At 33.3% G+C, this 25,348-nt stretch overlaps 1 protein-coding gene across 1 annotated transcript in view; it reads left to right on the plus strand.

Moving 5' to 3' along the window:
• The window catches only part of ARAP2 (ArfGAP with RhoGAP domain, ankyrin repeat and PH domain 2), a 181,208-nt gene that overhangs the window by 122,140 nt on the left and 33,720 nt on the right, over positions 1 to 25,348 (plus strand). Inside the window, exons 22-27 of the mRNA XM_011967062.1 lie at positions 2,020 to 2,125; positions 4,839 to 4,986; positions 6,449 to 6,517; positions 9,017 to 9,091; positions 11,860 to 11,977; positions 18,341 to 18,469. Coding sequence (XP_011822452.1) covers positions 2,020 to 2,125; positions 4,839 to 4,986; positions 6,449 to 6,517; positions 9,017 to 9,091; positions 11,860 to 11,977; positions 18,341 to 18,469 — 645 coding nt within the window. The remainder of the gene's footprint in view (positions 1 to 2,019; positions 2,126 to 4,838; positions 4,987 to 6,448; positions 6,518 to 9,016; positions 9,092 to 11,859; positions 11,978 to 18,340; positions 18,470 to 25,348) is intronic.

A 25,348-nucleotide genomic window follows, 5' to 3' on the forward strand; every position in this document is an offset into this window, starting at 1 on the left:
GAGATAAATACATTGCTTTAATCTCAGTTACCCTGCAACCCTCATTTTTGTTTTAAGAAAGTTTTATTGAAATGTGTGAAGCTGTTTAGAGTATCTCTACTTCATAAAGACTTATAATTTGTCTTTATTATAAAATTGGTTATCAGTAGTACATGGCAAGGCTGGGCATGGTGGCTCACGACTATAATCCCAGCATTTGGGGAGGCCAAGGCAGGAGAATAGCTTGAGGCCAGGAGTTCGAGACCAGCCTGGACGACATAGTGAGACCTTGTGTCTGCAAAAAAAAAAAAAAAAAAAGCGTTAACTCAGGCATGGTGATGTGCTCCTGTAGTCTCAGCTATTCTGAGGACTGAGGTGGGAAGATCACATGAGCCCAGGAATTCCAGGCTTCCGTGAGTTGTGGTGGTGCCACTGTATTCCAGCCTGGGTGACAGAGCTGAGACGCTGCCTCTTTAAAAACAACAACAACAACAACAGGTGACAAATACACATTTGCTAAAGTTGTCAAACTGAGTGACAAACAAGTCTTCACTGTTGTCAGTCTACCAGAAAGAGATAGTCAGCAGGGGTCAGAGTGTGTACGAAAGGAATGTGTTCACCTTTGCCTTGCCTGTGAATTCTTTGAGAATTTATTTGGAGAAGGCTTTGAATACTGGGTCAAGTAACCTTTAACTCCTTTGCTTTTGCAAACAATATAGTTCGGCCAGACCCTTCAATAGTGGCCATGTTGGACCTGAAAAGTATAAACCAGTACCCTCTGAGTGAATTCATAAAACTCTTTTGACGCACTGTGTACTTGAGGTAGAGAATGCCTTATAGCCATGTACCACCTATATTTATACGACATATGATCTGTTCTTCTAGGAACACTGTTAAATTCTGTGTCTAGTTGAATTGCTCATTGTATTTTCTATATGGCCTGAAATCTTTCCTGAGTTTTACTTTCAATTTATTTAGCTTTATTTTGAAAATATCTATTTTATAAGATGTGTGAAAATATGTGTACTAGCATGACTTTTTGTTTTAAGCATAGTACTTTTAAGACATCATTAGTGTGCTGCTGATTTTCTGTGAATAGAAGAGGTAAGGCTAAGCAAGAAATAAAATAGTCTTGTTTCCAAAGATAGTTGCGAATTGAGAGGAAATAGTAAGTGTGGTCTCCTTGAGTTATCAAGTCAGCACAAGTGATTTATTTGAAGAATGAGCTATTTCCACTGTCAGGTGGTATAGGTTAAACTGTCACTGCGTGTCCTCTACAGAGTCTAGATTTTGGGGGGTTCCTGTCTCTAGTTTCTCCAGATATTTGCCTTCGTGGAGTTAGGTGAGTGGAGGGTAATTCGTTTTCATCCTCCTCTCCATGAACCAACAAATTTCTGTTCATGACAAAAGCAGGAAGTCTATCATCCTCTAAATCCAGATTGTAGTTATTAAGTACTGGGCTTGACTTCTTCCATTGTACTCTCACCTTTTCAAAAGATTTGAAAGTACGCTTTACCTGGATCGAAGAGGTGCTGTATAGTTCATAGTTCCAGGATGGTTCGTAGCTTTGGAAATATTTTTATAATGTCGTGAGAAGCAAAAATCAGAAATGTCATTTTCAAATACAATTGAGAAAACATTTCCTTAGCCAGAGTTAAAATACTTTTGGCTTAACTCTTCAGTTTGTACTCCAGTTTGAATAGTTAATTGAATGTATTCCCATTAAGTTAAAGTTCAGTATTCCATAAAGTAGAAGATAAAAAAATACAATCCCTCCTAACCTTGTATTTTAAAAGTTATTTGTTTTCAATTATAAATTATAAAAACTAGAGCACATAGTGCTGGAATGTTATGTAAATAAATACTTTTCCAGATTGATAGAAAATTACTTTAGAACTTCGAACAGTTATCTACTGAAACCTGATTGTATCACTTATTAAAATGCGTTTGTTTGTGACTATTTTACAGCACTGCTGATAGACGAATTCATAACATTGATAATTAGTTTAGGCCTCAAGTTTGTTCTTTTTTTCCCTCCAGATGCGCAAGATGACAAGGAAAGAATTAAAAAATATGGAGCATTTATACGTTCTCTTCCAGGGGTCAACCGAGCAACATTAGCAGCTATCATTGAACACCTGTATAGGTGGGTAGATGAATGAACTTTTCTAGACATTTCAAACACAGCACTCAATAAGTCACTATTTCTTATGTGATTGTGAATCTTTCTACATATCATAAGAGCTCATGTTAGTCTGTCTTTCTGTAATTAAGTCACATTTATAGATAAATAGCGCTAGTAATTTCTTAATCAGAACTGATCATATACGGTATCCTCAAAGGCATCTGATGCATAAGCAAGAATTTTAAAACTCACTTGGTTTGGAAGCTGGAGAATGAAGGATGTGCAAGGACCAGAATTTTGTAACAAGAATCTGTCTGTGAGGACAGTATTTTCTCATGGTGGACATTTCTTTATTATCAGTTTATATCTTAACTGACCTTTATATTTTGGTATCAGGCTATTGATACAATGAGGAAATTTTAAAAATCAAAAACAATTTTCTATGTCAAGGCATGAAAGTCTCCTTGCATTTGGAAAGCTATGAGGAATATAATGGTGCCTTTACAAATGAGGTCTGAAGGATGAGGACATTTGAAAATAACCTTTTAAGTTAAAACTGTTTTTTTTTTTAATCTTAGCAAGAATTATTACAAAAACTTAAATAAATGTAAATTTTGATTAAAGAATATATTGTCGCTCCCTGAATGGATGAAATACTCGCTTGAATAAATTTCGGTAAAGCTGGATTTTGCTAAAAGTACCTTATTTGCAGTGTCCGTTTAGAAATCTTTCACAATTTGTGTTCTTTCTTCTTGTTCTTTTCTTTCCCAACCACTACTTCTCATTTATATCAGCTCCATTATTGTAAAACTGATTTTCTTATTGCATCATACAAATATAGTCTACATTATATAGTCCTATCTCTATGCCTATGAGACGTTGAGACAAACTTTAATGTAGAGAATTTTAGCATGCAGCATGGAATTTTAGAGGATAAATTGAACGATTCATTGTGCGTTGTGGTCCGGGGGATGCATCTGTGCTTCAGATTTAAAGAGATATATGAACTGGGCGTGAAAGAAGAGTATGAGAAATGAGTGAAGGATAATGTCTGGGACATAGGAGTACTAGGAGATGAGAGGGTTATAGTTGGCTGGCAGGAAGTTGTGGAAGGCTTTGTAGGTCATACAAAAACATTTGAATTTTATCCTTTAAGTGATAAAAGTAACTGATCAAATGTTTTAGGATAATAATCCCTATGATGGGATTGGTAGGGAAGATGTAGCATAGAGGCAGATAAGCTAACTAGGAAACAGTTTTGTTGAGTTTCTGATGAGAAGACCTGGAGGAGAAGGGACTGGTCAAGCTGAATATGGAACATTGGAAATGTTAACACCTCGGAGCAGAGAAGTAAAGGAAGAAACGGAAACACTATATTATACCTATTTTGTCCCAGAAACTAAGGCAGCCACTTAAACTAAAGACAAGAGAAGTGAAAAGTGCCAAAGGGGATGATATTACAGAAGGAAGTCTCAAGAAATACAGGAATGTCCTTAAAGGTAATGTCCTTAAAAGATTGAGAGGAAAATTTGGATGAGGACAAGTTGATTTAGCATTTAATTCAATCCCTACCCTAGCTAAAAGACCATTTCTGCCATCAGTAATATCCACTAAATTCCATTCACAATGGGATTAAAGAGTTTCTGACTGTGAGATACTTAGATTCTAGTAACAGAGACAGACATGCAGATAAATTTTCCAGATGTTTACAATTAAGTGTAGTGTGAAAGCATAGACATTGTTTTGAGAGGGATGTTCACAATTATTACATCCTCTTCTATTAAATTCCAGCCCCTTTTGCACCTTGAAAATCACATGTGATAATTGCCCTTGCACCATCTCTGCTATACAGTTTGGTATTTTATTATGAATTCGCTACATTATCATGTATATTGCTATCATGTTTATTCACCTTTTCTTGTAGCTACCTGAATCTGTGTTCTTCATAGATGGGAATGTCTAGCTTAGTCTTACTACATTCATTTTATGGAGTTACTATGTTCATTTGAGGGAGTGTGCCACTTACAGTTCTCATCTGTTACATTTTTAGCAATGTTACTTTCCCTTTCTTGGGGATGATGCTTCAGGGAGTTGTTTTGGTTTTTTTAAGTTCAGGGGTACAGTGTGTAGGTTTGTTACATAGTTAAACTTGTGTCATGGGGAAAAAATGTAATTGCATTTTAAAATAGTCTACTTTGTGATCATTTATTTGGAATAACTGTATGGACACATGTGCCCAAATATTCTTTCTCATTTGATTTGCACTTACGGGAACATTTAGCCCAGCTTTGCAACTGGAATTTGGAACTGTCAATTATATGCCTAATGACCTACCTTTTTTGCCTGTTTTCTGCATACCTCCTACCCCATTTCCTCCTCCTATGCTGCAGCCCCACAAGCCATTTTACACCATTCGGCAAACATATTTCTATGCTTTGGCCACAGGTTGTCTTATAATTTGCAATTGTTTGGATATGGTCAGCCCTTTCTCTAAATCAACAATTAAGTATGACTTTGTAACTTTTACTAATCCGTTTAATAGTACTTTTTCTCATGTTCTTAACTAGATTATAAGCTACTTGGAAGAAAGAACCATGTGTTTTTAAGTCACTACTGTATCTTTTATATCAGAGAATTTCAATTTGATGTGCTTAAAAATTGATAAACTGGCTTTCTGTTCTATGAAATTTCCAAATAGAAGTGTATCATAATGAACTATGCTTTTCTCTAACAGGGTTCAGAAATGCTCAGAAATCAATCACATGAATGCCCATAATTTGGCCTTGGTCTTTTCATCCTGTTTGTTTCAAACGAAGGGACAAACTAGTGAAGAAGTGAATGTAATTGAGGACCTAATTAATAATTATGTAGAAATATTTGAGGTAAATATTTTGTATCCTGCCCTTGTTAAAATGGTTATAATGTCACTGTTTGCCAACATATATATATGTTTTAGGGTGTTATTACTCAGATCTTTATTAATATTTAGAAATATGTAAAATAAGGAATAGTCATTTTAAAAATATATAGGCATAAGTAGCTTTTAAGCTATAGTCATTATTTAAATTTGGTTGCATTTCAAACTTTTTACCATCTTATGTCTGTTGGACAGAATATTTCTATCTACAGGATTTTTTGCTTGTGTTTTCTTTTTCTTCATGTGTATGAGTTATATCTACTTAGAGGTATAAAGTTATACATTGAACAATTCATTAATAAATACCAGACTCTTAAATTCTGCAGTTGAAAGCACTTTGGTTTTTTCTTTTACTTGTGTCACCAATTGGGAAAAAAAAGCACATTCTAAAATATTATTATTCTATGCATTTTACTAAGTAATCTGTTTTAATTGACTTTTTAATTTTCCATTTTATAAAGTTAATATTTTCATGTTTCATCAGAAAACTGTTGGAATAGGAATGATGTCTTGGTTCAAAGAAGTAAAATTAGAGGAAATAAGCCCAGGATTCAAATTGGTGGATTTGGGCGAAAGGTCCAGTTCTATTATATAACTAGTTCTAGCATCTCCATTTTGTCATTTAACCTTTTGAACATTCCCTTAAATGGTGTTTATGAGTCCACTTGTTTTCCGGAAGTATGGCTATACCACATGAAGTCAAGAGGGTTAGTGTAATCAGTTACCATTGTAGAGTTCTTACATTCTTATTATAATCACTTATCATAAGACAAGAAAAAGGAGCTATTTTAATAAAACAAAATATCACAGTCTGTATCTTAATTCACATAGGAATAGACACCAGATTGTGGGATTGTCTTTGCTCTTTTATCTCCTCTTTACTTCTTTCTATATCTGTCCACTGTTTTTTGATCAATAGCAACTTCTTCGCAATAATCTGATGCTGAGAAAATAAAGATTTAGAAAAATATGATGTATGGCTTTACATGCTGTCTCTATTTTCTGTATTTGTAGTTTTCCATTAGTAAAATGGTTATCTTCATAGTTATGTTAAACTTTACCTAAATGATGGAAATTTAATAAGCACTTAATGAACATTTCAGTTTGATAAATGAGCTTTGTTTCTCAACCTACATAAACTTAAACCAGTCATCAGATCCTTTGCTTAAGTTTCCTAAGAAATAGAACTTCCATCAATGCAATTGCAGCCTGAAGTAATGTCATCATAAAATATTTTGAACTTTAGGATACTCTATCTTGTTTATTTTATTTCCGACCTAGCTATGTGGGCTCATACTGATTCCGATGGCCATTCTCATTTATTTTTAAGTTGTTGGTATTTAAATTCCTGAAGATTACATGAGGATGAGTGTCATCACTCTTCGTATTCTACATTATTAGAATGTCCCGAATTATATTTTAAACAGGTTAAAGAAGATCAAGTCAAACAAATGGACATAGAAAATAGCTTTATTACCAAGTGGAAAGACACCCAAGTGAGTAGTAATAGTTAGATCTCTAAAGAATTAAACAAAACAGAAACTTCCATTGTAAGTAAACATATTTGCTGTGTGTATTTTCAAGTTCCTATTTTAAGCAAAGTAAAAGTAATGAGTGAAAAAAACAACAATTAAGTAAATTGGTTGTGTTATTCTGCAACCTGATACATACATGCAAAATATGCTAATGTAAAATTTTAAAAGTAGAGGGAAACTCAGTTTTAATTTACCTCTCAAGGTTTTCTTTATAAGATCAACTTTTGTGTATAAAAACCATGACTGAAAATGCTAATGGATTTCAAAGGAAGCATTTAAAGCCAAAGAAATACTTAGAATAAATTGAAAATTCAGACAGCCTAGTGATTCTTTTTTGTTATTGTGAAACTATAAATTATTTCTTATATGCTTTTGCTTTGCATGCTTTCAGATGATTGTATTAATGGAATGCGTCTAATGTGATCTTTGTAACACATTCTAATTTTTGTCCTAAGTTGACTTTTCTACATCCTGTCCTGTTTTCCTCAATCACATTGTACTGGATTTTTGTGTTCCGGTTGCACTATGCTTGTTTGTTGAATATTCACTGGAATTTCTTAAGGCTGATCATTAGTCATCTTCTAGTAACTAGGAGTTAGAGTGGATTCAGGGTGCCAATATAAATGATAGAAATGGATCAAATGAGCTCTGTTTACAGATAGATAATGAGGCAAATGCTTTTTTGTTAGAAACTAAAGTCTCCTCAGTCCTGAAATATCCACAGCTAACTAGAGGAGTCATTGAAGCTGTCATTCCATAAAAAAAAAAAAAAAATAGAGGAAGGCTTAGATCAGTACTAATACTACGATATTAATGAATTATTTTCTCCATTTTGACCCAGAGTAATTATGCAGCTTCCAAAGGAGTTAGCTTTAACCTTAAAAAATCTGGCTCATTATCAATTATCTTAAATTCTCACTTTTTTGGGGAGCAGAGAGGAAGACTTTAGTCATGAAATAAAGGATTGTGTGAGGCTGAGAGGTAACCCCTGACCATACTATCTACATTGTTATTTAAAAGGTTTGAGTATCTTTTTGCGTTTTTTATCTTTTATATTTATAGTATAATAAAGAAATAAGTTTTGAATGCTTTCAATTCAGTCTGTATAAGTAAGTAAAAACGAGAAATACAGTATTTGGAAATGATAAGTAAAAGAGTCTGGGAAAATCTGTTTTTTTTTTTACTTAAATTTTTCCTCTAATTCATTTAAAACTGTCTTCTGGAGTATTTTTTTCTGACATTCAGTCTCTTTTTCTTACCCCTGTTTGAATTTCTTACCTATTCTTCTTTTTTATTTCACTCTATGAGTTCTTTGTATTTACTTTTTAAGTTTTAAAATGTGTCCTTCCTGGAGAGCTGTTTATGCAAACATAGTGAAAAGCAAAAGTGTCAACTGTATGTTTTCCTTACTGGAATGTATCTGTAGCATTGTAAGTCAGGAGAAAAAACTGGAAATAAGCTTTTCTAAGCCTGTAATGCCAGAAAAATTAAGGAACTGTTTCAAAGCTCACCTTTAATGTTTTTCTCAAAGTTTACTCATTAGATTTTATGCTGAGGCAAATTTAATTTGAGAATTATTTCTTGATTATGATCTTTTTTATTTAAATCAGGTGATATTGTTTCTAATTGGTTACATAACTTAAGGGAAGTTCTGAAAAAAGTTACTCAAAATATTTTTCATAGATTAATTTGGTTCTTTGTTAACCTCCTATATGGTTAATCTATATAGTTATGATATGATATCCTAAGGCCTTTTATTTTCAGGCTTGCATCTTCTTCACTTAGTCTGTCTTTTGGGATATAATGATGACCTAAATTAGTACTTAATTCTTGGCCAAAGATAATTAAAAACTTCTTTTTATTGTCTACCATATTCCATGAATGACATCACTTTTATTTTCATTTCTAAATTTATGTTATTTGTAGTTTTAATATAGCTCTGACATAGTTTATCCTCAAAGTTCAATTTTCAGGCATATCTTCTCTTTAAAAATGTAGCAAGCCATATTTTGCCTTTTAAATATTGATATCATGCACATATTACAGCTTGAAGCAAAATTACATGTGGTTTGTTTTCACCCCTCATTTTGTTTATCCTGTTAACGTACATTCTGATGGCTCCTACGACTTCTGTTGTCGTAGCCACCATATTTCCATTGTAGCTGGATTCATTATTTTAGGAAGAATGTAAGGGTGTTTGAGAGCACTAAGCTCCTGAGTAAGAGATAAAAAAGAAAATCATTGTGATTGTTGTTACTGATTATAACATTTGTGTAAATGCCTTGTCCTTAACCATGTCTGGAAATGGGCACATCATGCTTGCGAACGGCGGAATTGAGCTTGTTTCGTTGTTATAAAATATTCAAAAATATGCCTGGAGCTTTATAACTGTCTTCAGTTTCAAATGTGTGTTTTTACAACATATTTACCTGTGTTGTTTCTACCTCTGCCCTTTTCTAGGTTTCCCAGGCTGGAGATTTGTTAATTGAAGTATATGTAGAAAGGAAGGAACCTGACTGTAGTATTATAATTCGGGTAAGTTCTAAAGGTGGCTGTAAAGAGGACTGTTGGAAGTCACAAATGTTAGCATTATTTTACATATTTTGAATTTTCCATTATTATATTTTATGTTACTTCTCCAGTTCAAACGACTGCCAACATAGACTTTTTATACTGTATCCCCCAGGAATTCTGTATTTTAATCATTTGGAAAGAGAACATCTTATGTGCTTTGGATTACACGTTAAGATTTTCTTCAGGTTCTGGAAAATACCCCGAGCTTAAATACTTGCTCTTCCCCTTCCTAGCTTCCTGACATTACACAAGTTATTTGCTCTAGGCCTCAGTGTTCTCACCTGTAGAATGAGAAAAAATCACAGTATTACATCATAGCATTGATGTGAGGACTCTGTAAGATAATGCATGTAAAACCCTTAGCACATTGCTGAGCATGTGTTTAATAAATAACTATTACTACTAGAGCTGTTACTATTAATAATAATCCCTCACCCTTGTTTTCTATACTTTAGCATCCAGTCTTCCAATTTATTTGAATATAACTCTGGGACATTTATTTGGATAACTCTTTTATTCCTTGAGAGTCCTAGTCATTTGTGATGAATTTAAAATAGATCTTTCTCATGCTACTATATTTAGTAATTTGTCTGCCTTACAGATAGTAACTGGTATTTCAGGTTGCTATTTGGTAAGACTGATTTATTTGTATGAACAATAGACATTCTGCCATGTAACAGAAATTTGGCTTTAGCTACTTATCATTTTTAAAGTCCAGGATTAAACAGAGTCACAACATTAGATATATTTGTACTTAAGTTAAATATATTTTGATTTTAAGTTTTGTGTTTCTAATGATTATGAATTGTGACTATATACCAATTAAGTACATTACTTGGTACATGAAGCTGAAATATTAACACTGTAATTATAGGCTTTGTCTTTACGAAGCATTTGCCTTGCCACTCCTTGGCCATGTCATATTTCTTACGCTGAATGCATAATGCTGATCATAAGAGATGTGAGGAGCTAGTAAAGATCAATTAGCACAAGTTAATCACTAATGCTAGAGGAGGTATTCAAAACACATGGCTTAAATCTATACACAGGCTCTTTAGTAGTACATTTTAATTTTATTTTCTAAAGTCACAACAGAAGTTATAATTGAGCCAAGTTCTTATGTTATCTGGTGTGTTTAGATAAAAGACTTGCCAGTTTCACCTATAGTAACCCCAAATACTCTTTAGAAAATAACAGAAACTATTTAAAACCAATTATATAGGTTTTAATGCTTACGATTCTGCAAAACCCTTTAGTTACATTTATCTCTGCTAATTATTACCTAAACGCATGGAGGTAGATGAAGCAGGTGATGTTCCAAGTTTATAAGAATGGAAACTGGGAAGTAAGAATACTAAGGCCAGAATACAAACCTGGGTCACCATAATCCCGACTGGGTGTTCAGTATACTGATCTGTATATTCTGTAGAGTAATAATTTCCCAAGTGTGGAGTTTTAGGTGTTACTAAAGAGGAGCTTTTGGTCTCTCTTGATGCAAGGAATAGAGTTCTGGTCTTCCTGTTTCAGACCAAGGTGCTTCCTGCTTCCTGTTTCACAAGTGGATTTCTCAATAATTTATTATTTTTTTAAGAAAGGGCTAGCCTTAAAAATATTGTACATTCATGCAGATCAACAGCTTCACTGAAATGATTCATCTGTTCCATACTGCTTGATGTTCTCTATTATTCCTAGATGCTACAATAATTTTTTTTTCTTTTAAGTTTCTATTTCTTTGGGCTTTTCTAAATAGAAAATAGTGAACTTCATTGTATAATTCTATTCCAAAAAAGCACTAAATTTCATAAAATACAAAAGGTAGACTTTGCGAGTTACCTGCAGTGAAATAGGTTTTTTGTTATTTATGTATGTGCAGTATGCTTATGAGCAATTATGGGCAGGAGAAATGGAAACAAATACATTTCTAAGGAACTTTTAGTAGGGACGTCCTTTTACTGAAAATGGGCAAACCAAGTTGCAACTGCAGTATTATCATGCTTAAAACATCATTATAACTAAATTCGAATTGAAGAAAGCCATTTTGCTTTTGGCCAGCATGGACTTACGATTGGCATAAGCAAAAACAAGAAGCAGCAAATAAAAAATTCCAAAAGTCCCCGAAGAGGTGATGTGCTTGTACAGTGGACTCAGGCTTTGGGACTTTGGTAGAGCCAACCCCCAGGCTGGCACTGCAGACTCTGATATCCGTCCTGGAATCCTGGTTCCAGCATACTTTGGTATCCCACCATCTGTCAGTTGGCATGGCAGGGCACACCACGGACCTCCAAGACCCTGGAGCTTTTTGGCATGACTGATAACCACCGACTGTGTATAATTTAGAATCTAGGCTGAATAAACCAAGTTACTCTACACTCTTAATTATAGAACTGACGAGTAAAAAGTTTTACATTTAGACCACTGTTAGATTCATTGTCTGGCGAAGACCATTCCTCATGTCATTGGGTACATTCTTTCCTTCTGAGTGGTCTAATTGCTCAGTAAGTGATTAAAAAAATCATGTCTATATTGTATTTTCTTTTCGTACTTAGGTACATTTTATGGAAAAGATCTGAACATGCTGTTTTCTCTATGGGATTTTGGAAGCTGGTTTTAACCATGCTCAAAATAAATTCAGGATATCACTAAATGGTGGATGGGGAATATTATTGGCCTAGCATAAGGCTACTTCTGTGTCTAACATATTTTTTGAAGAAATATTACTTCTCTTACAGATATCTCCTGTGATGGAAGCAGAAGAATTAACTAATGATATATTAGCAATAAAAAATATTATTCCTACAAAAGGTGATATTTGGGCCACATTTGAAGTCATTGAAAATGAAGAGCTAGGTAAGTGGTTTTTATACGAGGGATTCTTAAATTATTTATACTATAAAAAAGTACTGTTTAGGACAAGACTTTATAAACATTTTATGTCTTAACATCTTGTTATGATTTTTTTTACCTTAGTGCATGTGTTAATATATGTTTGAGGTTGACTTTTTATGATTTTACTCATCAAAATAATTATATTACCTTATTGACTATAAAAATACAGTGCAAGACTTTAGGTATCTCTTCTGGTGCCTCAGGAAAGAAGACCTTTGTTATAAGGACAAGCGATTTGATTTGGTACAATATTCTGAGTGGTGTGAGTTACTATTATTTAACCAGAACGCTATTAACAGAAACAAAGAATGTTGATTTAAAATAATGTTTATTATTCTATAAAGTAATTTTAAGAGCAGCATAAGCTTCATTTTTGTCTTTTTCCTTTTTCTGTCTTTAGTGGGTCAAATATTTTGTTCTTTTCATCTCCAAGATGCCTAGGGATAAAGGGAGCATTTAAAGCACCTTGACTACCCCAACAGTCAAGTGCTGAATAAGCTTAACATTTTAATAACACCCTGTGGTTTCAAAGACCTCCAGAAAAAAAAATAAGACACAGAATGTCTTTGTACCTTCACCATCTATCTAGCTGCTACCTACTAAGGTCTTGGGACACTTTGGAGTACAGCTATCAAACTGCCAAAAGAAAAATCTTGCCACCCTCAAGCTCAGAATAAAAATTAAAATACAATATTTAAAATACCCCATAGTGTGTTATTAGGAGTATTCCAATCAGTGTTAAAATGAAATGGGATTGTCAGTACTTGGTCTTTATGTTTTTATTCCTGTATTATGATTGTGCACAATTCTTTATAATTTAAAATGTTTCAATGTTATTTTAAAATATACATTGCCAAGATCTGATGACTCTGGTACTTTGATGTCACTTCACAGTGTCTCCCTCAATTGGTCTCAATCCTCCTCGTGCACAGAAATACTCTGGCAGATGACTCCTATGACCCCCAACTGTCAACTCCCCAGATTCACATCTGGGTTCGCTTTACCTAACCTTCTATGGCATTTATTGTTAATGACTATTCCCATTTTATTTGATGATCTTCACTCTGTTTTCCATACTGCCTGGATTCTCTTCATGGTTTTCTGATCATTTTACCTCTTTTTTAGATTCTCCTTATTCTGACTTCTAAACATTGGGTTTTCCTTGCTGCAACCTCCTTTGCCATCTTTCTTCATGTTACCTATCATTATGATTATGATTATTAGATAATCTCTTCTATTTTTTTGTGCTTGGCTAACAAATATGAAATGATGTTTCCCAAACATACCTTTGTTCTTCCTCCATCTGGCTCACACTACTACCTCATTTAAAACCTAGACTAAAAGTGTCATTTGTACTTTGTCGCATTTCTCTTTATAGTACTTATCACTTTGATCTGTACTTGTCTCTTTTGATGGGGGCTCCTTGGAAAGTAGGAGCAATTCTGTTTTGTTTTGTTTTTTTTTAATCTCTAATGTCTACCCTAGTGCCTATTATATAGTAGCCATAAAATCTATTGAATAAGTGAGGCATGATTTTCTATGACTCTGTGGTACAAGAGTGACAAAGTTTTTATTTTTCATCTTTGTTTAATTTTAAAGAATGGGTCACTCAGTTACCAGCTTTATTATATTTGTGCATAAAGGTTAACTGTCGACATTATTGCCAGAAGTATCTTTCCACATTACAAATTGGTTTACATTGTTTCACCATGTAAAACCCTTTTATTATTTCCTCATTGCATATTCACCCTTCACAGTGTAAGTAACATGTCTCTTCCTTCATGTTGTTCACACTGATTTCTTTCGGATCACTTGTTTAGAAATCTATAACGCTGTGTACTCTATGACTTCTAGAATAGTAATGTGTATACACCTGGTTCTGCCCTATACTATACTTTTTTTTAGCGCATTTACCACATATTTTAGGCTTTATATTTTTGACTACTTCTCATAGTGCAGTTGATGTGGATCACACTCCACAAAACTCTTTTCAACTGAAGTAGGGCAAAAAAGTAGATGCATTCTGGACCTGAGTGATATGGATTGTGACTCCTGGTATAGATGCATCGAAATGTGGGAGGCACATAGACAGAGATCTCTGCCTGTAGATTAGGAACCATGAAGAGATCTCAAGGCCCTGTTTAGTGCTTGGACAGATGATTGTCTCCTACACGCTTATATTTCTGTTGCTTTTTAAAAGTTTGATAGCAGAATACTGAATTGTGGATTTAGGGGTAAGCATCCCCTCCCTACCTCCCTTGCCCTCTCAGAGTTTGAGTACATTAAAGCATATCCATGTGCCATTGCAGCTCTGTATCTCTGGCCACTGGTCATTCTAAGAGGAGCAAGCTCGTGGATGAGGATAGGAAGGAATTATATATAGCTAGAAGAGGGGTTGCATTATACCAGGAAACATTGTTTTGAAATTTTATCTTGAGCGATCAAGGGATGTTTACCCTCAAAATGACTAATTATAAACTTGAATGTGATAATTAGTATATAAAATGCTAAGATTGAATTGGATTTTTTCCTATTTTTACTTCTAATTAGAATAAAGTTGTCTTTATGAAGATATCTAAAAAACTAGGAGACATCAAGTTTTGATTTGTGAATGTGTCAATGTATAAACTAAGAAATGTGTCATGTACACCTAGAAAAAATATACTTAGAGTTAGGAATTCAAATTTGGCATGGTCTTAATGTTTGGTCAACTGTGCAAGTAGAAATTGCAGGAAGAGAAATACTTTCAGAGGGCTAATGGTAGAAGAGCAACAAAAGGGCCTGTGGTTGTGTGGGTTTACTGAAGCCAGTTGAACATGTGTGTACCACCTGACCTGAAATGTTGAAGGCGTTATTACTAGTAACATGCAGGGAAGATAAAGTGGAATATGAGAAGGAGGTAAAAGTAAAGACATAGGTAGTAAGAAGGTTGTAGTCGATAAGAATGTCAGCCAGGCAATTGGTATGTTTTATAATGTAAACATAAATCCTCCAAGTAATGCAGTAAAAAAAAAAAAAAATGAATGAATATATAAATTTATAAATATGTAAGCCAGAGTACTAGATTTTAAGTATCTTTATATTTTCCTTTGTATAATAAATGTTCGGTAATCTTCCCTTTACTGTCCTGAGATAATCTATTGTACTCATTAAAAATTAATACCCTAATTAAAATATAAAAATAAAGGGAACGTATACATTATTAGCATGTAAATGCTGGGAAACTCCTATATGCCTGAAGATGATGAAAATAGATTCTTAAACCTGTGAATGGAATCTCCATAGATGTAGCAGCTACTAATTCAGATTGCTATAAGCATGTACCTTTTGTTTTCACTTAAATGATATTTCAGCATTACTGTCATTGGTGAGATGGTACACAACTTTTCAGGAAGTTCTGACTAAGACAGCACAGTCATCTTTTTTTGTTTATATGGCAGTCAGATTCGTGGGAAAATACATTACAACCATTTAAAACATTTTGATATTTTTGACGTTTTGATTTTATATTACATTGGTATGAAATATACATTAAGCCGAGTTAGATTCTCTTCCGTAAGAGCCAGTCATCCAAAATATGCTATTATTTTAATGCTTTACCTTAAATCCGATCCCATCATCTGCCAGTGTAGACACCTTTACCCTCTGGGTTTTTCACATCTTGAAAGAAATTTAACCACTGAGGGGCCTCATTTAAATAGGCTTCACTGAGAGATCCAAGTTTGCAAAGCAGTTACTTTTTATGTGGTAATATCAGAAAAAGATAGTCTTGTTTCTTCCTCATACCTACTGTGATGTGGAAGATCTGTTTATTTTTTATTAGGATTCTTTCTAGCTCTTCTGACTGACACATAAACTGCTGTTATCTTCTGATTATGTACGTAGGGCAGACAGTGTTTTTCACTTTGCATATGTTACCCAAGAAAATCTTAGTTTTTCCTCAAATTACATGTGAGAAAACCATCATGGGAAGGCTTACATATGTATCCGGAATAAAATTAACTATAGTAGTTAAGATCTGGGGCTTTAAAGTCAGATAGGTTTGGGTTGCACATTTCTGTTCCTCACCTTAACCACCTATGTGACTCGAGGCAAGGGGCTAAAACCTTTGTGATTCTTAGGTTTCTTTACATGTAAAATATGAATAATAATATCTAGTGAAGAGTGTGATTGTGAAGTTTGAAAGTGGTAACTGATTTAAAGCATCCAGCATATATAATGCCTGATACATAATTGTTATTCCATAAATGGCAACCGTTATTGGGATCAAAATTATCTCAAAGCTTTCAAGTAGTAGACTCAAAAATTATGTAAAGCCAGACATAAAGGGAGTGCTTATTTTATAATTAGTTTACCTTCAAATACATCTAACTTCAATTTGAAGACAACCAACTTATGAGTTAGTTAACAATTGAATTATAACTTTGGCAAATTGTGGGCAGTTATGATCTTTGCCAAATCTTTTAGAAAATTATTTGAAGAAAAGTAATCTGATATAGCACAAAATATTATATCTGGCTTTATGAGGACTCATTTTGTCTGTGAGTCTTTCTGTTAATATGTTTTTTTTTAAATTTATGGGCCATCAAAGAAAATGAGATAATTTATTTGTCAAATATTTATTGAGCATTTATTATATACTCAATACTATGCTGTGAATAGGGGATATATAATAGGAAACAAGATGTGTATTTGTCTTCAGGATGTATGGCCTAGTGGATTTTTTCTTTCCTTCTTTATTTTTGCCATTATTATAATGAGTTAGCTTGCTCCAATAAGCACAGAATGCAGAACTGGATTTCTCTTTACTGGATAGGAAGCAAGCATCTGGTAATTTACACTGGTAGCAGATAATTTATTTTCTTATCTGGAACTAGGAATTGTTGATGACTTCTGATATGATATGTTCGTAGCAAGGGAAACCAGTATTAGGGAGGATGCGATATATTTATGTAAACTTGTGATTTTATTATCAATTACATTATGATGGATCATACAAGTATGATGCTTTTGATATGCTCTTTCCTGTTTGTCTTTAGCCTCATTACTTTAAACAAAAGCAAAAAGCTCAAGTGCTGTGTGCTTTATATTTTGGATGGTTTGAAAGAGTTGAATTGACTTTTACATGGCTACAACACTAGGAAAGCAGCACTGACATCTTCATGTCAGAACTTCTTTTCTTATTATTTCAATTATGCTATTTTAAGTGTACTGAGAAAAGGTTTGAATTTCCCATATGCTTCTGTTGCTACATTTTATTAACTGATTGACATATTTTGATCAGTACAAACTTTTCTGTGAGGCTTTGATTGTAATTCTAAAACTGGTTCTTTTTAACTCTATGCTAAGAATATATGCTGCATTTAAAATTATGATTGCCTAAATCAAAACGTATATGGATGAATGTTCTTCAGAGAAATATATTGAAGATGTCATGTAATTTCTTGCTAATTGGCCTATTATGTCAATAGTTAATATATAATATTAACACATAATGTTTTTGGTATTTCCACTAATAGTTAAATATAGACTATTCAGTACTATTTTGTAAATTATTTTAATGTTTTCTATAGAAGTTACATTTTATAATTTTATATTGATTATGAAAATATTAGCTATGAGGTATTCACTAGTATTGATCAAAATTAGGAGTTTGATCTTGTTGGGATAAACAAAGGATTATGATTAAGTTATAATTATTATTTAGTAATAGACAATATTGTTTAATGGATTTTTAAAACCATTTAATTGCATATAAAAATAAGAAGGTTTCCCTAAACAAACCAGTATGTTATCTAAAAAAGAGGATAGAGGATTGAGTTGGTGGTTCATGCCCATTCATCCCACCACTTTGGGAGGCAGAGGTGGGAGGGTAGCCTGAGATCAGAAGTTTGAGGCTACAGTGAGCTATGATTGCACCACTGCACTCCAACCTAGGTGACAGAGTGAAACCCTGTCTCAAAATAATAATAATAATAATAATAAAGTATTGTACAAGGTGTAGAATTTATTGTACAAAGGGTAGAATTCTGAGATTTTTTTATCAAAAGAAAAGTACTTCTGATTTTTAAAAATAGTTGAGTAACAAATAGGTATTCCTGCATTATTAATTTATATAGTAAATGTTATTATATGCTTAATAATTTTCTAGGTCTTAGGGTATCTTTTGTGTAGTCATAGTGCTATTACTGTATAACATAAGATATGATTGTGTATAATGGTGCCTACAGATCTTTTCAAAGGGATTTTTTTTTAATTTATAATTATAAAAAAAATAGTTATCTTCATATATTTTCCATTTGATTTGGAATTTATTTTTTACAGAGCGTCCTCTTCACTACAAGGAAAATGTACTGGAGCAAGTGCTTCGGTGGAGTTCATTAGCTGAACCTGGCTCTGCTTACCTGGTGGTGAAGAAATTCTTAACTGCTGACACAATTAAACACTGCAGTGGTAGGTGTCATTACTTCACATTGCAGCTATGATTGAAAATTCAGGTGGTTAAAGGGTAATTAATATGGCACAAGTAATATTGGAAAATGTGAAAAATGAGTAGCTAGATACAGAATGAACTGACACAGTACATAGATAAGAAAGAAGAATATATGGACAGGAAGATATTTTCCTAGTGTGTTGCTCTGAGGTAATAGTTGACTAATTTGATTGTACCAAGTTTAAGTTTTTGGAAATAATAGTTTGTTTTTAAAGGTTGTTTACCATGCTTATGCTTATGTATTTTACTAATTTTTAGATTGAGGGCAAGTCATCTCAGTGAACTACATTTACATTGGAAAACTTTCTGGGCATTAAAGGAATGCTAAGTGTATAGGCTCTGAGACAGAGTGCTTGCTATACATCTCACATTGTGATGATATTGTAAAATAAATACTTACAAAATAGAATACCTCCAATAAGAATACTTCCCATTCAACTGGAAGGAGATAGTGCACATGTAAGGTTAATTAAGTTAGCTAGCACAAGTGAACTATATAAGACCATTTCTGAACCTCTATGAGGTCTCAGAAAATTTTTATTTTGAAACTTATTCTTCTGTTGTGTTGTTATCCACTGAAAGATAAAAAAAAAATCAGCCACTATTGTATACAATCCAACTCAAAAAGCTAAGGATGGAAATTTACCATTACTTTTATGATTAATATTAATAATAACAATTATTATTTCTTAATCGCATATCAGCAGAGCTCAATACACATCAAAGCTTATTTAAAGTGTTTTTTAACTTCCTTGTAAGTTCTATTATCTTTCAAATTTTACAAATGAAGGGAAGAGAAACTCAGAGAACTTAAGTAATTTGCCTTATATTATTCAATTACTAAGTATTGAATTGAAGAACTGATTGGCATTCCTCCTAATTTTAATCATGTGGAAAAATGTGGAGAGGATGGCACAGCTCTTCAGTGCTGTAAACCTACTCAGTATCATTGCAGATTCTCTAGTTAATAGTCATAATTCAGAGCTCTTAATTGTACCAAAGCTTACTGTATAAATTTCTGATTTAATGACACTGTCGTGTATATCTTATATACTTTACTTACATGAAAGTACTTTTACAAAATGCAAATAGTATAACAACTTTCGTGTCACTGTGTTCTTATAAGCATCTAAAAAACCAAAACAGATATTAACTCTTTATACTATAGAAATGTAACCTTTCAGAGACCTTTATCCTGTTTGAAATATTTTCATGCTTTTACATATGATTTTGACCGTATACTGCCTGAGCCGCCTTAATGTTTGCAATAGGATTTCTCTGTACTCATGTGAATGCACATGTATGAATGCACATGTCATAAAGTAGTGGCTCTCAGCTAGCAATGATTTCCCCTCCTTTCCCTCCCCACCCACAAGGCGTGGAACATATAGCGTCTTGAGACATTTCTGACTGCCACAACTTGGAGATTGGGTAGGGAGGCAGGGCTTCTGGTATTTACTGGGTACAGACCAGGGGTCAATGCTGATGTTGAGAAATCCTAATTTAGATAATCTGTGATATCTGTTCTAATTTGTGAATTCAGCTATTCTTTCATTATCTTTTTATTGAGTTTTTTCTTTGTTTCTTTTCTTCCAATATTCCTCTGAAATATCTGTAATTCTCCGTGTTGCAAAATGTTTAAAACCTACACCTAGACATAATACCTTTGCTGTTCTGTGAAAGCTAGTAGGCTGTCTATGTGAATAAAAATAGATAAGAATTAGATCCTAAAAGGCCATGTTATAAGTGGAGGTTCTGTATGTCTGAGGGTGAGGGTAAACCAAAACAAGTTCACCGTTAAATGCTATTAATCTTCAGGGCACTGCTGGGGGTGGGTAGCAAACAACCCAACAAGGTGTAGATTGCGCTGATCTAGAGCAATCATAACTGAGTAAAACATTTGTTGTGTAAGGGCAAGAAGAAATGGTGCAGTGACAGCCGGTACATTAGCTGTATCCACAAATGGGGTAGGAAGATCCGGTGTATTGGTGATGTTCCACCTATCCCATTGCATCTTCTAGATGGAGATATGAGTGTGTCCTTCTGTTTTAAAGCATCAAGCCTCTATAAGATCTAGACAAAGCATCTTGTATAAAAGAAAAAAAAAAAAAAAAACGAGGGAAGAGCTAAAGAAGCCAAGCAGAAGAAAGCAAGCTGAAGGCTTAAGTGATGTTTCAGAGATTTGGATGAAATGTTCTTTGGTTTTTGTTGTTGTTTGTTTTGAGATGAAGTCTTGCTATGTTGCGTAGGCTGGAGTGCAGTGGTGTGATCTCAGCTTACTGCAACCTCTGCCTCCCAGGTTCAAGTTGTTCTCCTACCTCAGCCTCTTGTGTAGCTATTATTATAGGTGCTCATCACAATGTCTGGCTAATTTTTGTATTTTTATTAGAGACCGACTTACACCATGTTAGCCAGGCTGGTCTCGAATTGCTGACCTCAAGTGATTCACCTGCCTTGGCCTCCCAAGGATGAAATATTCTTTGGAGCAAAGTGTCAGTAAACTTCTGTGTCACTCTCTTACCCACTTTACATCTCTAACAGGGTGGGGGCCATAAAACTTACCTCTGTCCCTGAACTATCCCTGCTGCCTCATTTTCTCCAACAAATATGCATCTTGTTACTGTACCAGGAACTTTGCATGAAAAAAAAATAGTGCTTTAAAGGAAAACCATCAACAAATACATTAATTGGATCATTTCATATTTGTAGTTATGTAGTCTGGTCAAAAATAAGAGAACCTGTAAATGTCTAAAGTACTCTTATTTTCCAGTCCATAAAATTTTTATAAGTATTGAATTAGAGTTTGATTTATATTCAGATTGTAAAAGCAAAATAATCTCTTTCATTACGGTTGGTTCTCCATTTGTTTGAATTTAGGCTTGCCCTTTAAAGGAATCTATAATATTTTTAAAAAATCAATTTCTTAAGTCATAATTTTTTCTTATGGTTGTGACTTAAAGCAACCTCTACTTTATTAATACCTCTTATGAGGCATACTTTGTGATAGGCTTTTGATAATTTCAGTATTCAGTCTAATTTATTTTTGTCTTGGCAAATGTCTCCTAAATCAATCACAATAACTACCTACTCCAGAGTTATTGCTCCATTCATTACCTCTACCACACCTTAAAATTGATATCTTAAAGGAAAATGATGAAAATAAATCAAATATGATTTCTCTGTCAGTGTGTTAGCAGATAAACTAGAATCATCTCAGTAATACTTAACTGTTCTTCAAAGAAAAATGGGAATAATGTTAAAGATTTATTTTCCCTTCTTAAGAATTTCTTATTGTAACCTGGGGCCAAGTAGAAATCGTCAGAATTTGAAAAAAAGGGGGGGCAGTTGATTGCAACCACATTTTTTCTCAGTAACAAATAGCTAATATGTTAACATTTTGTTAAAACATAGAGTTGCCCTATAACGTCCGTTGTACCCTACACCCCGATACTAGATACCTAGTTGCCACGAATTTTACTCTGTCCCTACATTTATAATTTCTATCTACAGCTTACATTTCATTAGTTTTAGGAGTTTTTTCCTGATATTTGGAACAAATTATAACCATATACTTTGCTTGACATTATGTTTTCACCACTTCCTTTTAAAGCAAGAATGTTATATAAAAGTTTTCTATCATTAAGGGGTTTTAATTTTCTCAATTTTCTTTCTTTATCCAAAATGTGGACTTCACACATAAGAATATATTTTAGAATCTAGCACTTAATTTCTGCTCATACATTTAAGGTAAAGAGGTAACATAATTTACTTTTATAGAGTTAGATGGGAGTAAGTACATTTTCTATTGCCTCTACTTATAAATTATTTGTGTTTTTCAAAGGCATTTGATTTCTTAGGAACATTTTGTGCCATTGCCATTATTGTAATAAAGAGCTAACTAACTTGAAAACAAAGGTAATAGTCCTCAATTTTTTTGTACTCCATGTATTATGACTGAAGTTTTAAGATAGGGAGAATGAAACTTCATTTACATTGCTATTTAGACAGTGTCGTAGCTTACCTAATTAAACCATCATTATATTTTATACTAAACTTCATCATATCTATCACAAGCAAACCATAAATGTATACCTTCTGTAAGGCTCCAGAATAATCTTAAGTTGTATAAGTCTTATTTTAAGCACTAAAGTTTTTTGAAAATTATCCCAATAGAATATGATACATGAGAATGAAATTTTAATGATCTAAATAGGAGAGAAATACTTATATCTAAAGATATAAGATGTAACTCAAATGCATATTTCTTTGAATTTCTAAGTTTAGATTGCTGTATATGACAGATGCTATGGAATTAAATTTGCATTAGAATAGTGTAATTCAAAATGCAACTGCTTCAAGTAAATTCAGACCTGGAAAGCTGAGCCGTTCACTATCTATGAACTTAAAAAAAGAAAAGACAATTTCAACAAATATAATAATAAATTTACCTAGCTGATATAATTTACATTTCACTCCCCATCATGTTTTCTTAAAGCCAAAGATGTACAAGATATTAAAGTAAGACCTAGGCCACTTAAATTGGAAGTTTTTCTTTTTTCTTTTTTTTTTTTTTTGGAAATTGATGATAGTCACTGATATTTACTATGGAGTACCAAATCCCTGACATTTTCTAAAATATAATTCTATGGTAAGAAACCATATTGGTAAATTTGTATTAACTCTCTGTATCATGCAGTAATCTATAGAAAATTTAAGGTATTTAAATTTAAGAGTTTTGTTAAGCATTATCTATACCCAGAAAGAAGAGAAATTCTAAATTTATGACAACTGTTGAAATATCAGAGTACAAACAGCGTGAAATAACAGACTACTCTAGGTCAGGATGTTTATGAAGAGCTTTCAATCACAGAAAAGTAGTTCAGCTGGATGATTGTAGACATCTCTTCTTACACTGAATGTGTCCTATTCAAGGAAGTGTCATTTCTTGGTTAGTTTTTCTTGTACATGCTATCCTTCTTTAGCAAGGCTATATTTTACTCTTTTACTCACTAAAAGTACATGTTGAATAAACTTTAAAAATATATAGATATATGAAACAGTTTATAACTGAGCAAGTACTGACCAAATTTTAGAGGACTGCCAACTCATTTTTATCTAGGTAGTTAGGGAATGCTTTCCAGAGTATATATCATCAGATCATTACCATAAAAGCTGGATTTAGTTCTTGGTATTTTGGTTTGGATAACTCCTGGGATATTAAGATAGGGATACTAGAAGAGCTTGCTGGTTGTCAGTGATGGATGGAGCCACAGAATTCAGTTTTGGATGTGCTGAGCTTTAGGGGTCTGACGTGTGTTTGAGGATATATGTCTAGAAGGGAAATAAATACTTAAACCTAAGGAGCTCATTGTGTGGAAGGTGGTTTTTAACCTTGGCAGAATACTAAATCATGCAATTTTAGTGTTAGAGTAAGAATATCAGAGACACAACACCAGCATTTAAAGAACAGATGTAGCAAGAGAGGCCCTGTGAAGGAACAATCAGAAAAGTTTCAAGAAAGAAAGAGAGCAATGCCAACGTAAATTATCAAAGGAGTAATTTTTAGGGGGGAAAAAAGAGTGCTTAATAGTGTAAAATGATGCGTGAAACCAAGAAAAGTCCCTGGACATGTATTGTTATTGTGGTTGATAGTGATGGTGGTCATGGTAATCATGACTATTACTTAGAAGTATCCCAGGATGTAAGACAGAATTTCATGTTAGATATTAAGAGACCTGAATTCGTATTCTAGCATAATTGCTTTCTAATTTTGTCACATAATTGTGAGCCACAATTTTCACATTTGTCAATAAGATGATGTAACCTGTCTTCCCTACTTTGCAAAGTTTCATGAGAATCACATGAAAGAAAATATATGAACACTGAAAACTCCAGTGTTATCTCCGCATTTATTACAAGTATGCTGAAAATTATACATTCATTTAGTATAAAAGAAATATATCACTTACACTAAATTATATTTTAGAAATGTTTATAATTCAATGTAATAATGAAAACAGTATAGGAAAACAATTTTCTGCTTTCTGCAATTTACTGTGTTAGTAGTAAAATGGCAAAAAAAAAAATCTGTCACTTTTTTATTCAATCCTGTTCTAGTAGTAACTGTATTTATAATTTAACTGTTTATAAATAATTTAATTATAGAAGGCTGTCAACAGACTGCTTGTTTTGTTAACCACTGCTACTTCAATATAGTCTTCCTTCAGTATCCATGAGGAAGTGGGTTCCAAGACACTGCCACGTCTCCCGCCACCCCCACCCTGTGCCACCTGCTTGTCATGGATACCAAAATCTGCAGATGCTCAAGTCCCTTATATCAAATGGCAGAGTATTTGCATGTAATCTATGCATATCCTTCCCATGCTTTCAATCATCTGTTAACTTATAATACCTAATGCGATATAAATGCTACATAAATTGCTATGCTGTGTTTTTTTCTATTTGTATTTTACATTGTTATTCTTTGTTTCTCAAATACTTTTTTGATAATCTATTGGTTGAATTGATAGATGTGGCATCCATGGATACAGAAGGTCAACTGTATGAATAACATAAGGAATAATAGATTGGAGTGAAGGGGGCATACTTGGCTTATCCTAAGGAACAGATTACTTTCTTGAGGTGTCACAATGTGTCTATTAGTCTTAAAAAGATGCCCCTCCATTAGTCTTCTAAAAATAAACCTTCAAGTGTTAATGAGAGAGAGAGAGAGAGAGAGAAAGAGTGAGGAGGGGGTGGGGAAGGAGTATACTTTCAAGCAGCTATTATGTCCAGTTTGGTTTTTTCTTAGTTGTAGCATTAAATTTTACCAAAATGCA

Source organism: Mandrillus leucophaeus, unplaced genomic scaffold, assembly GCF_000951045.1.
Source record: "Mandrillus leucophaeus isolate KB7577 unplaced genomic scaffold, Mleu.le_1.0 Scaffold784, whole genome shotgun sequence".
NCBI classification, from domain to species: domain Eukaryota; kingdom Metazoa; phylum Chordata; class Mammalia; order Primates; family Cercopithecidae; genus Mandrillus; species Mandrillus leucophaeus.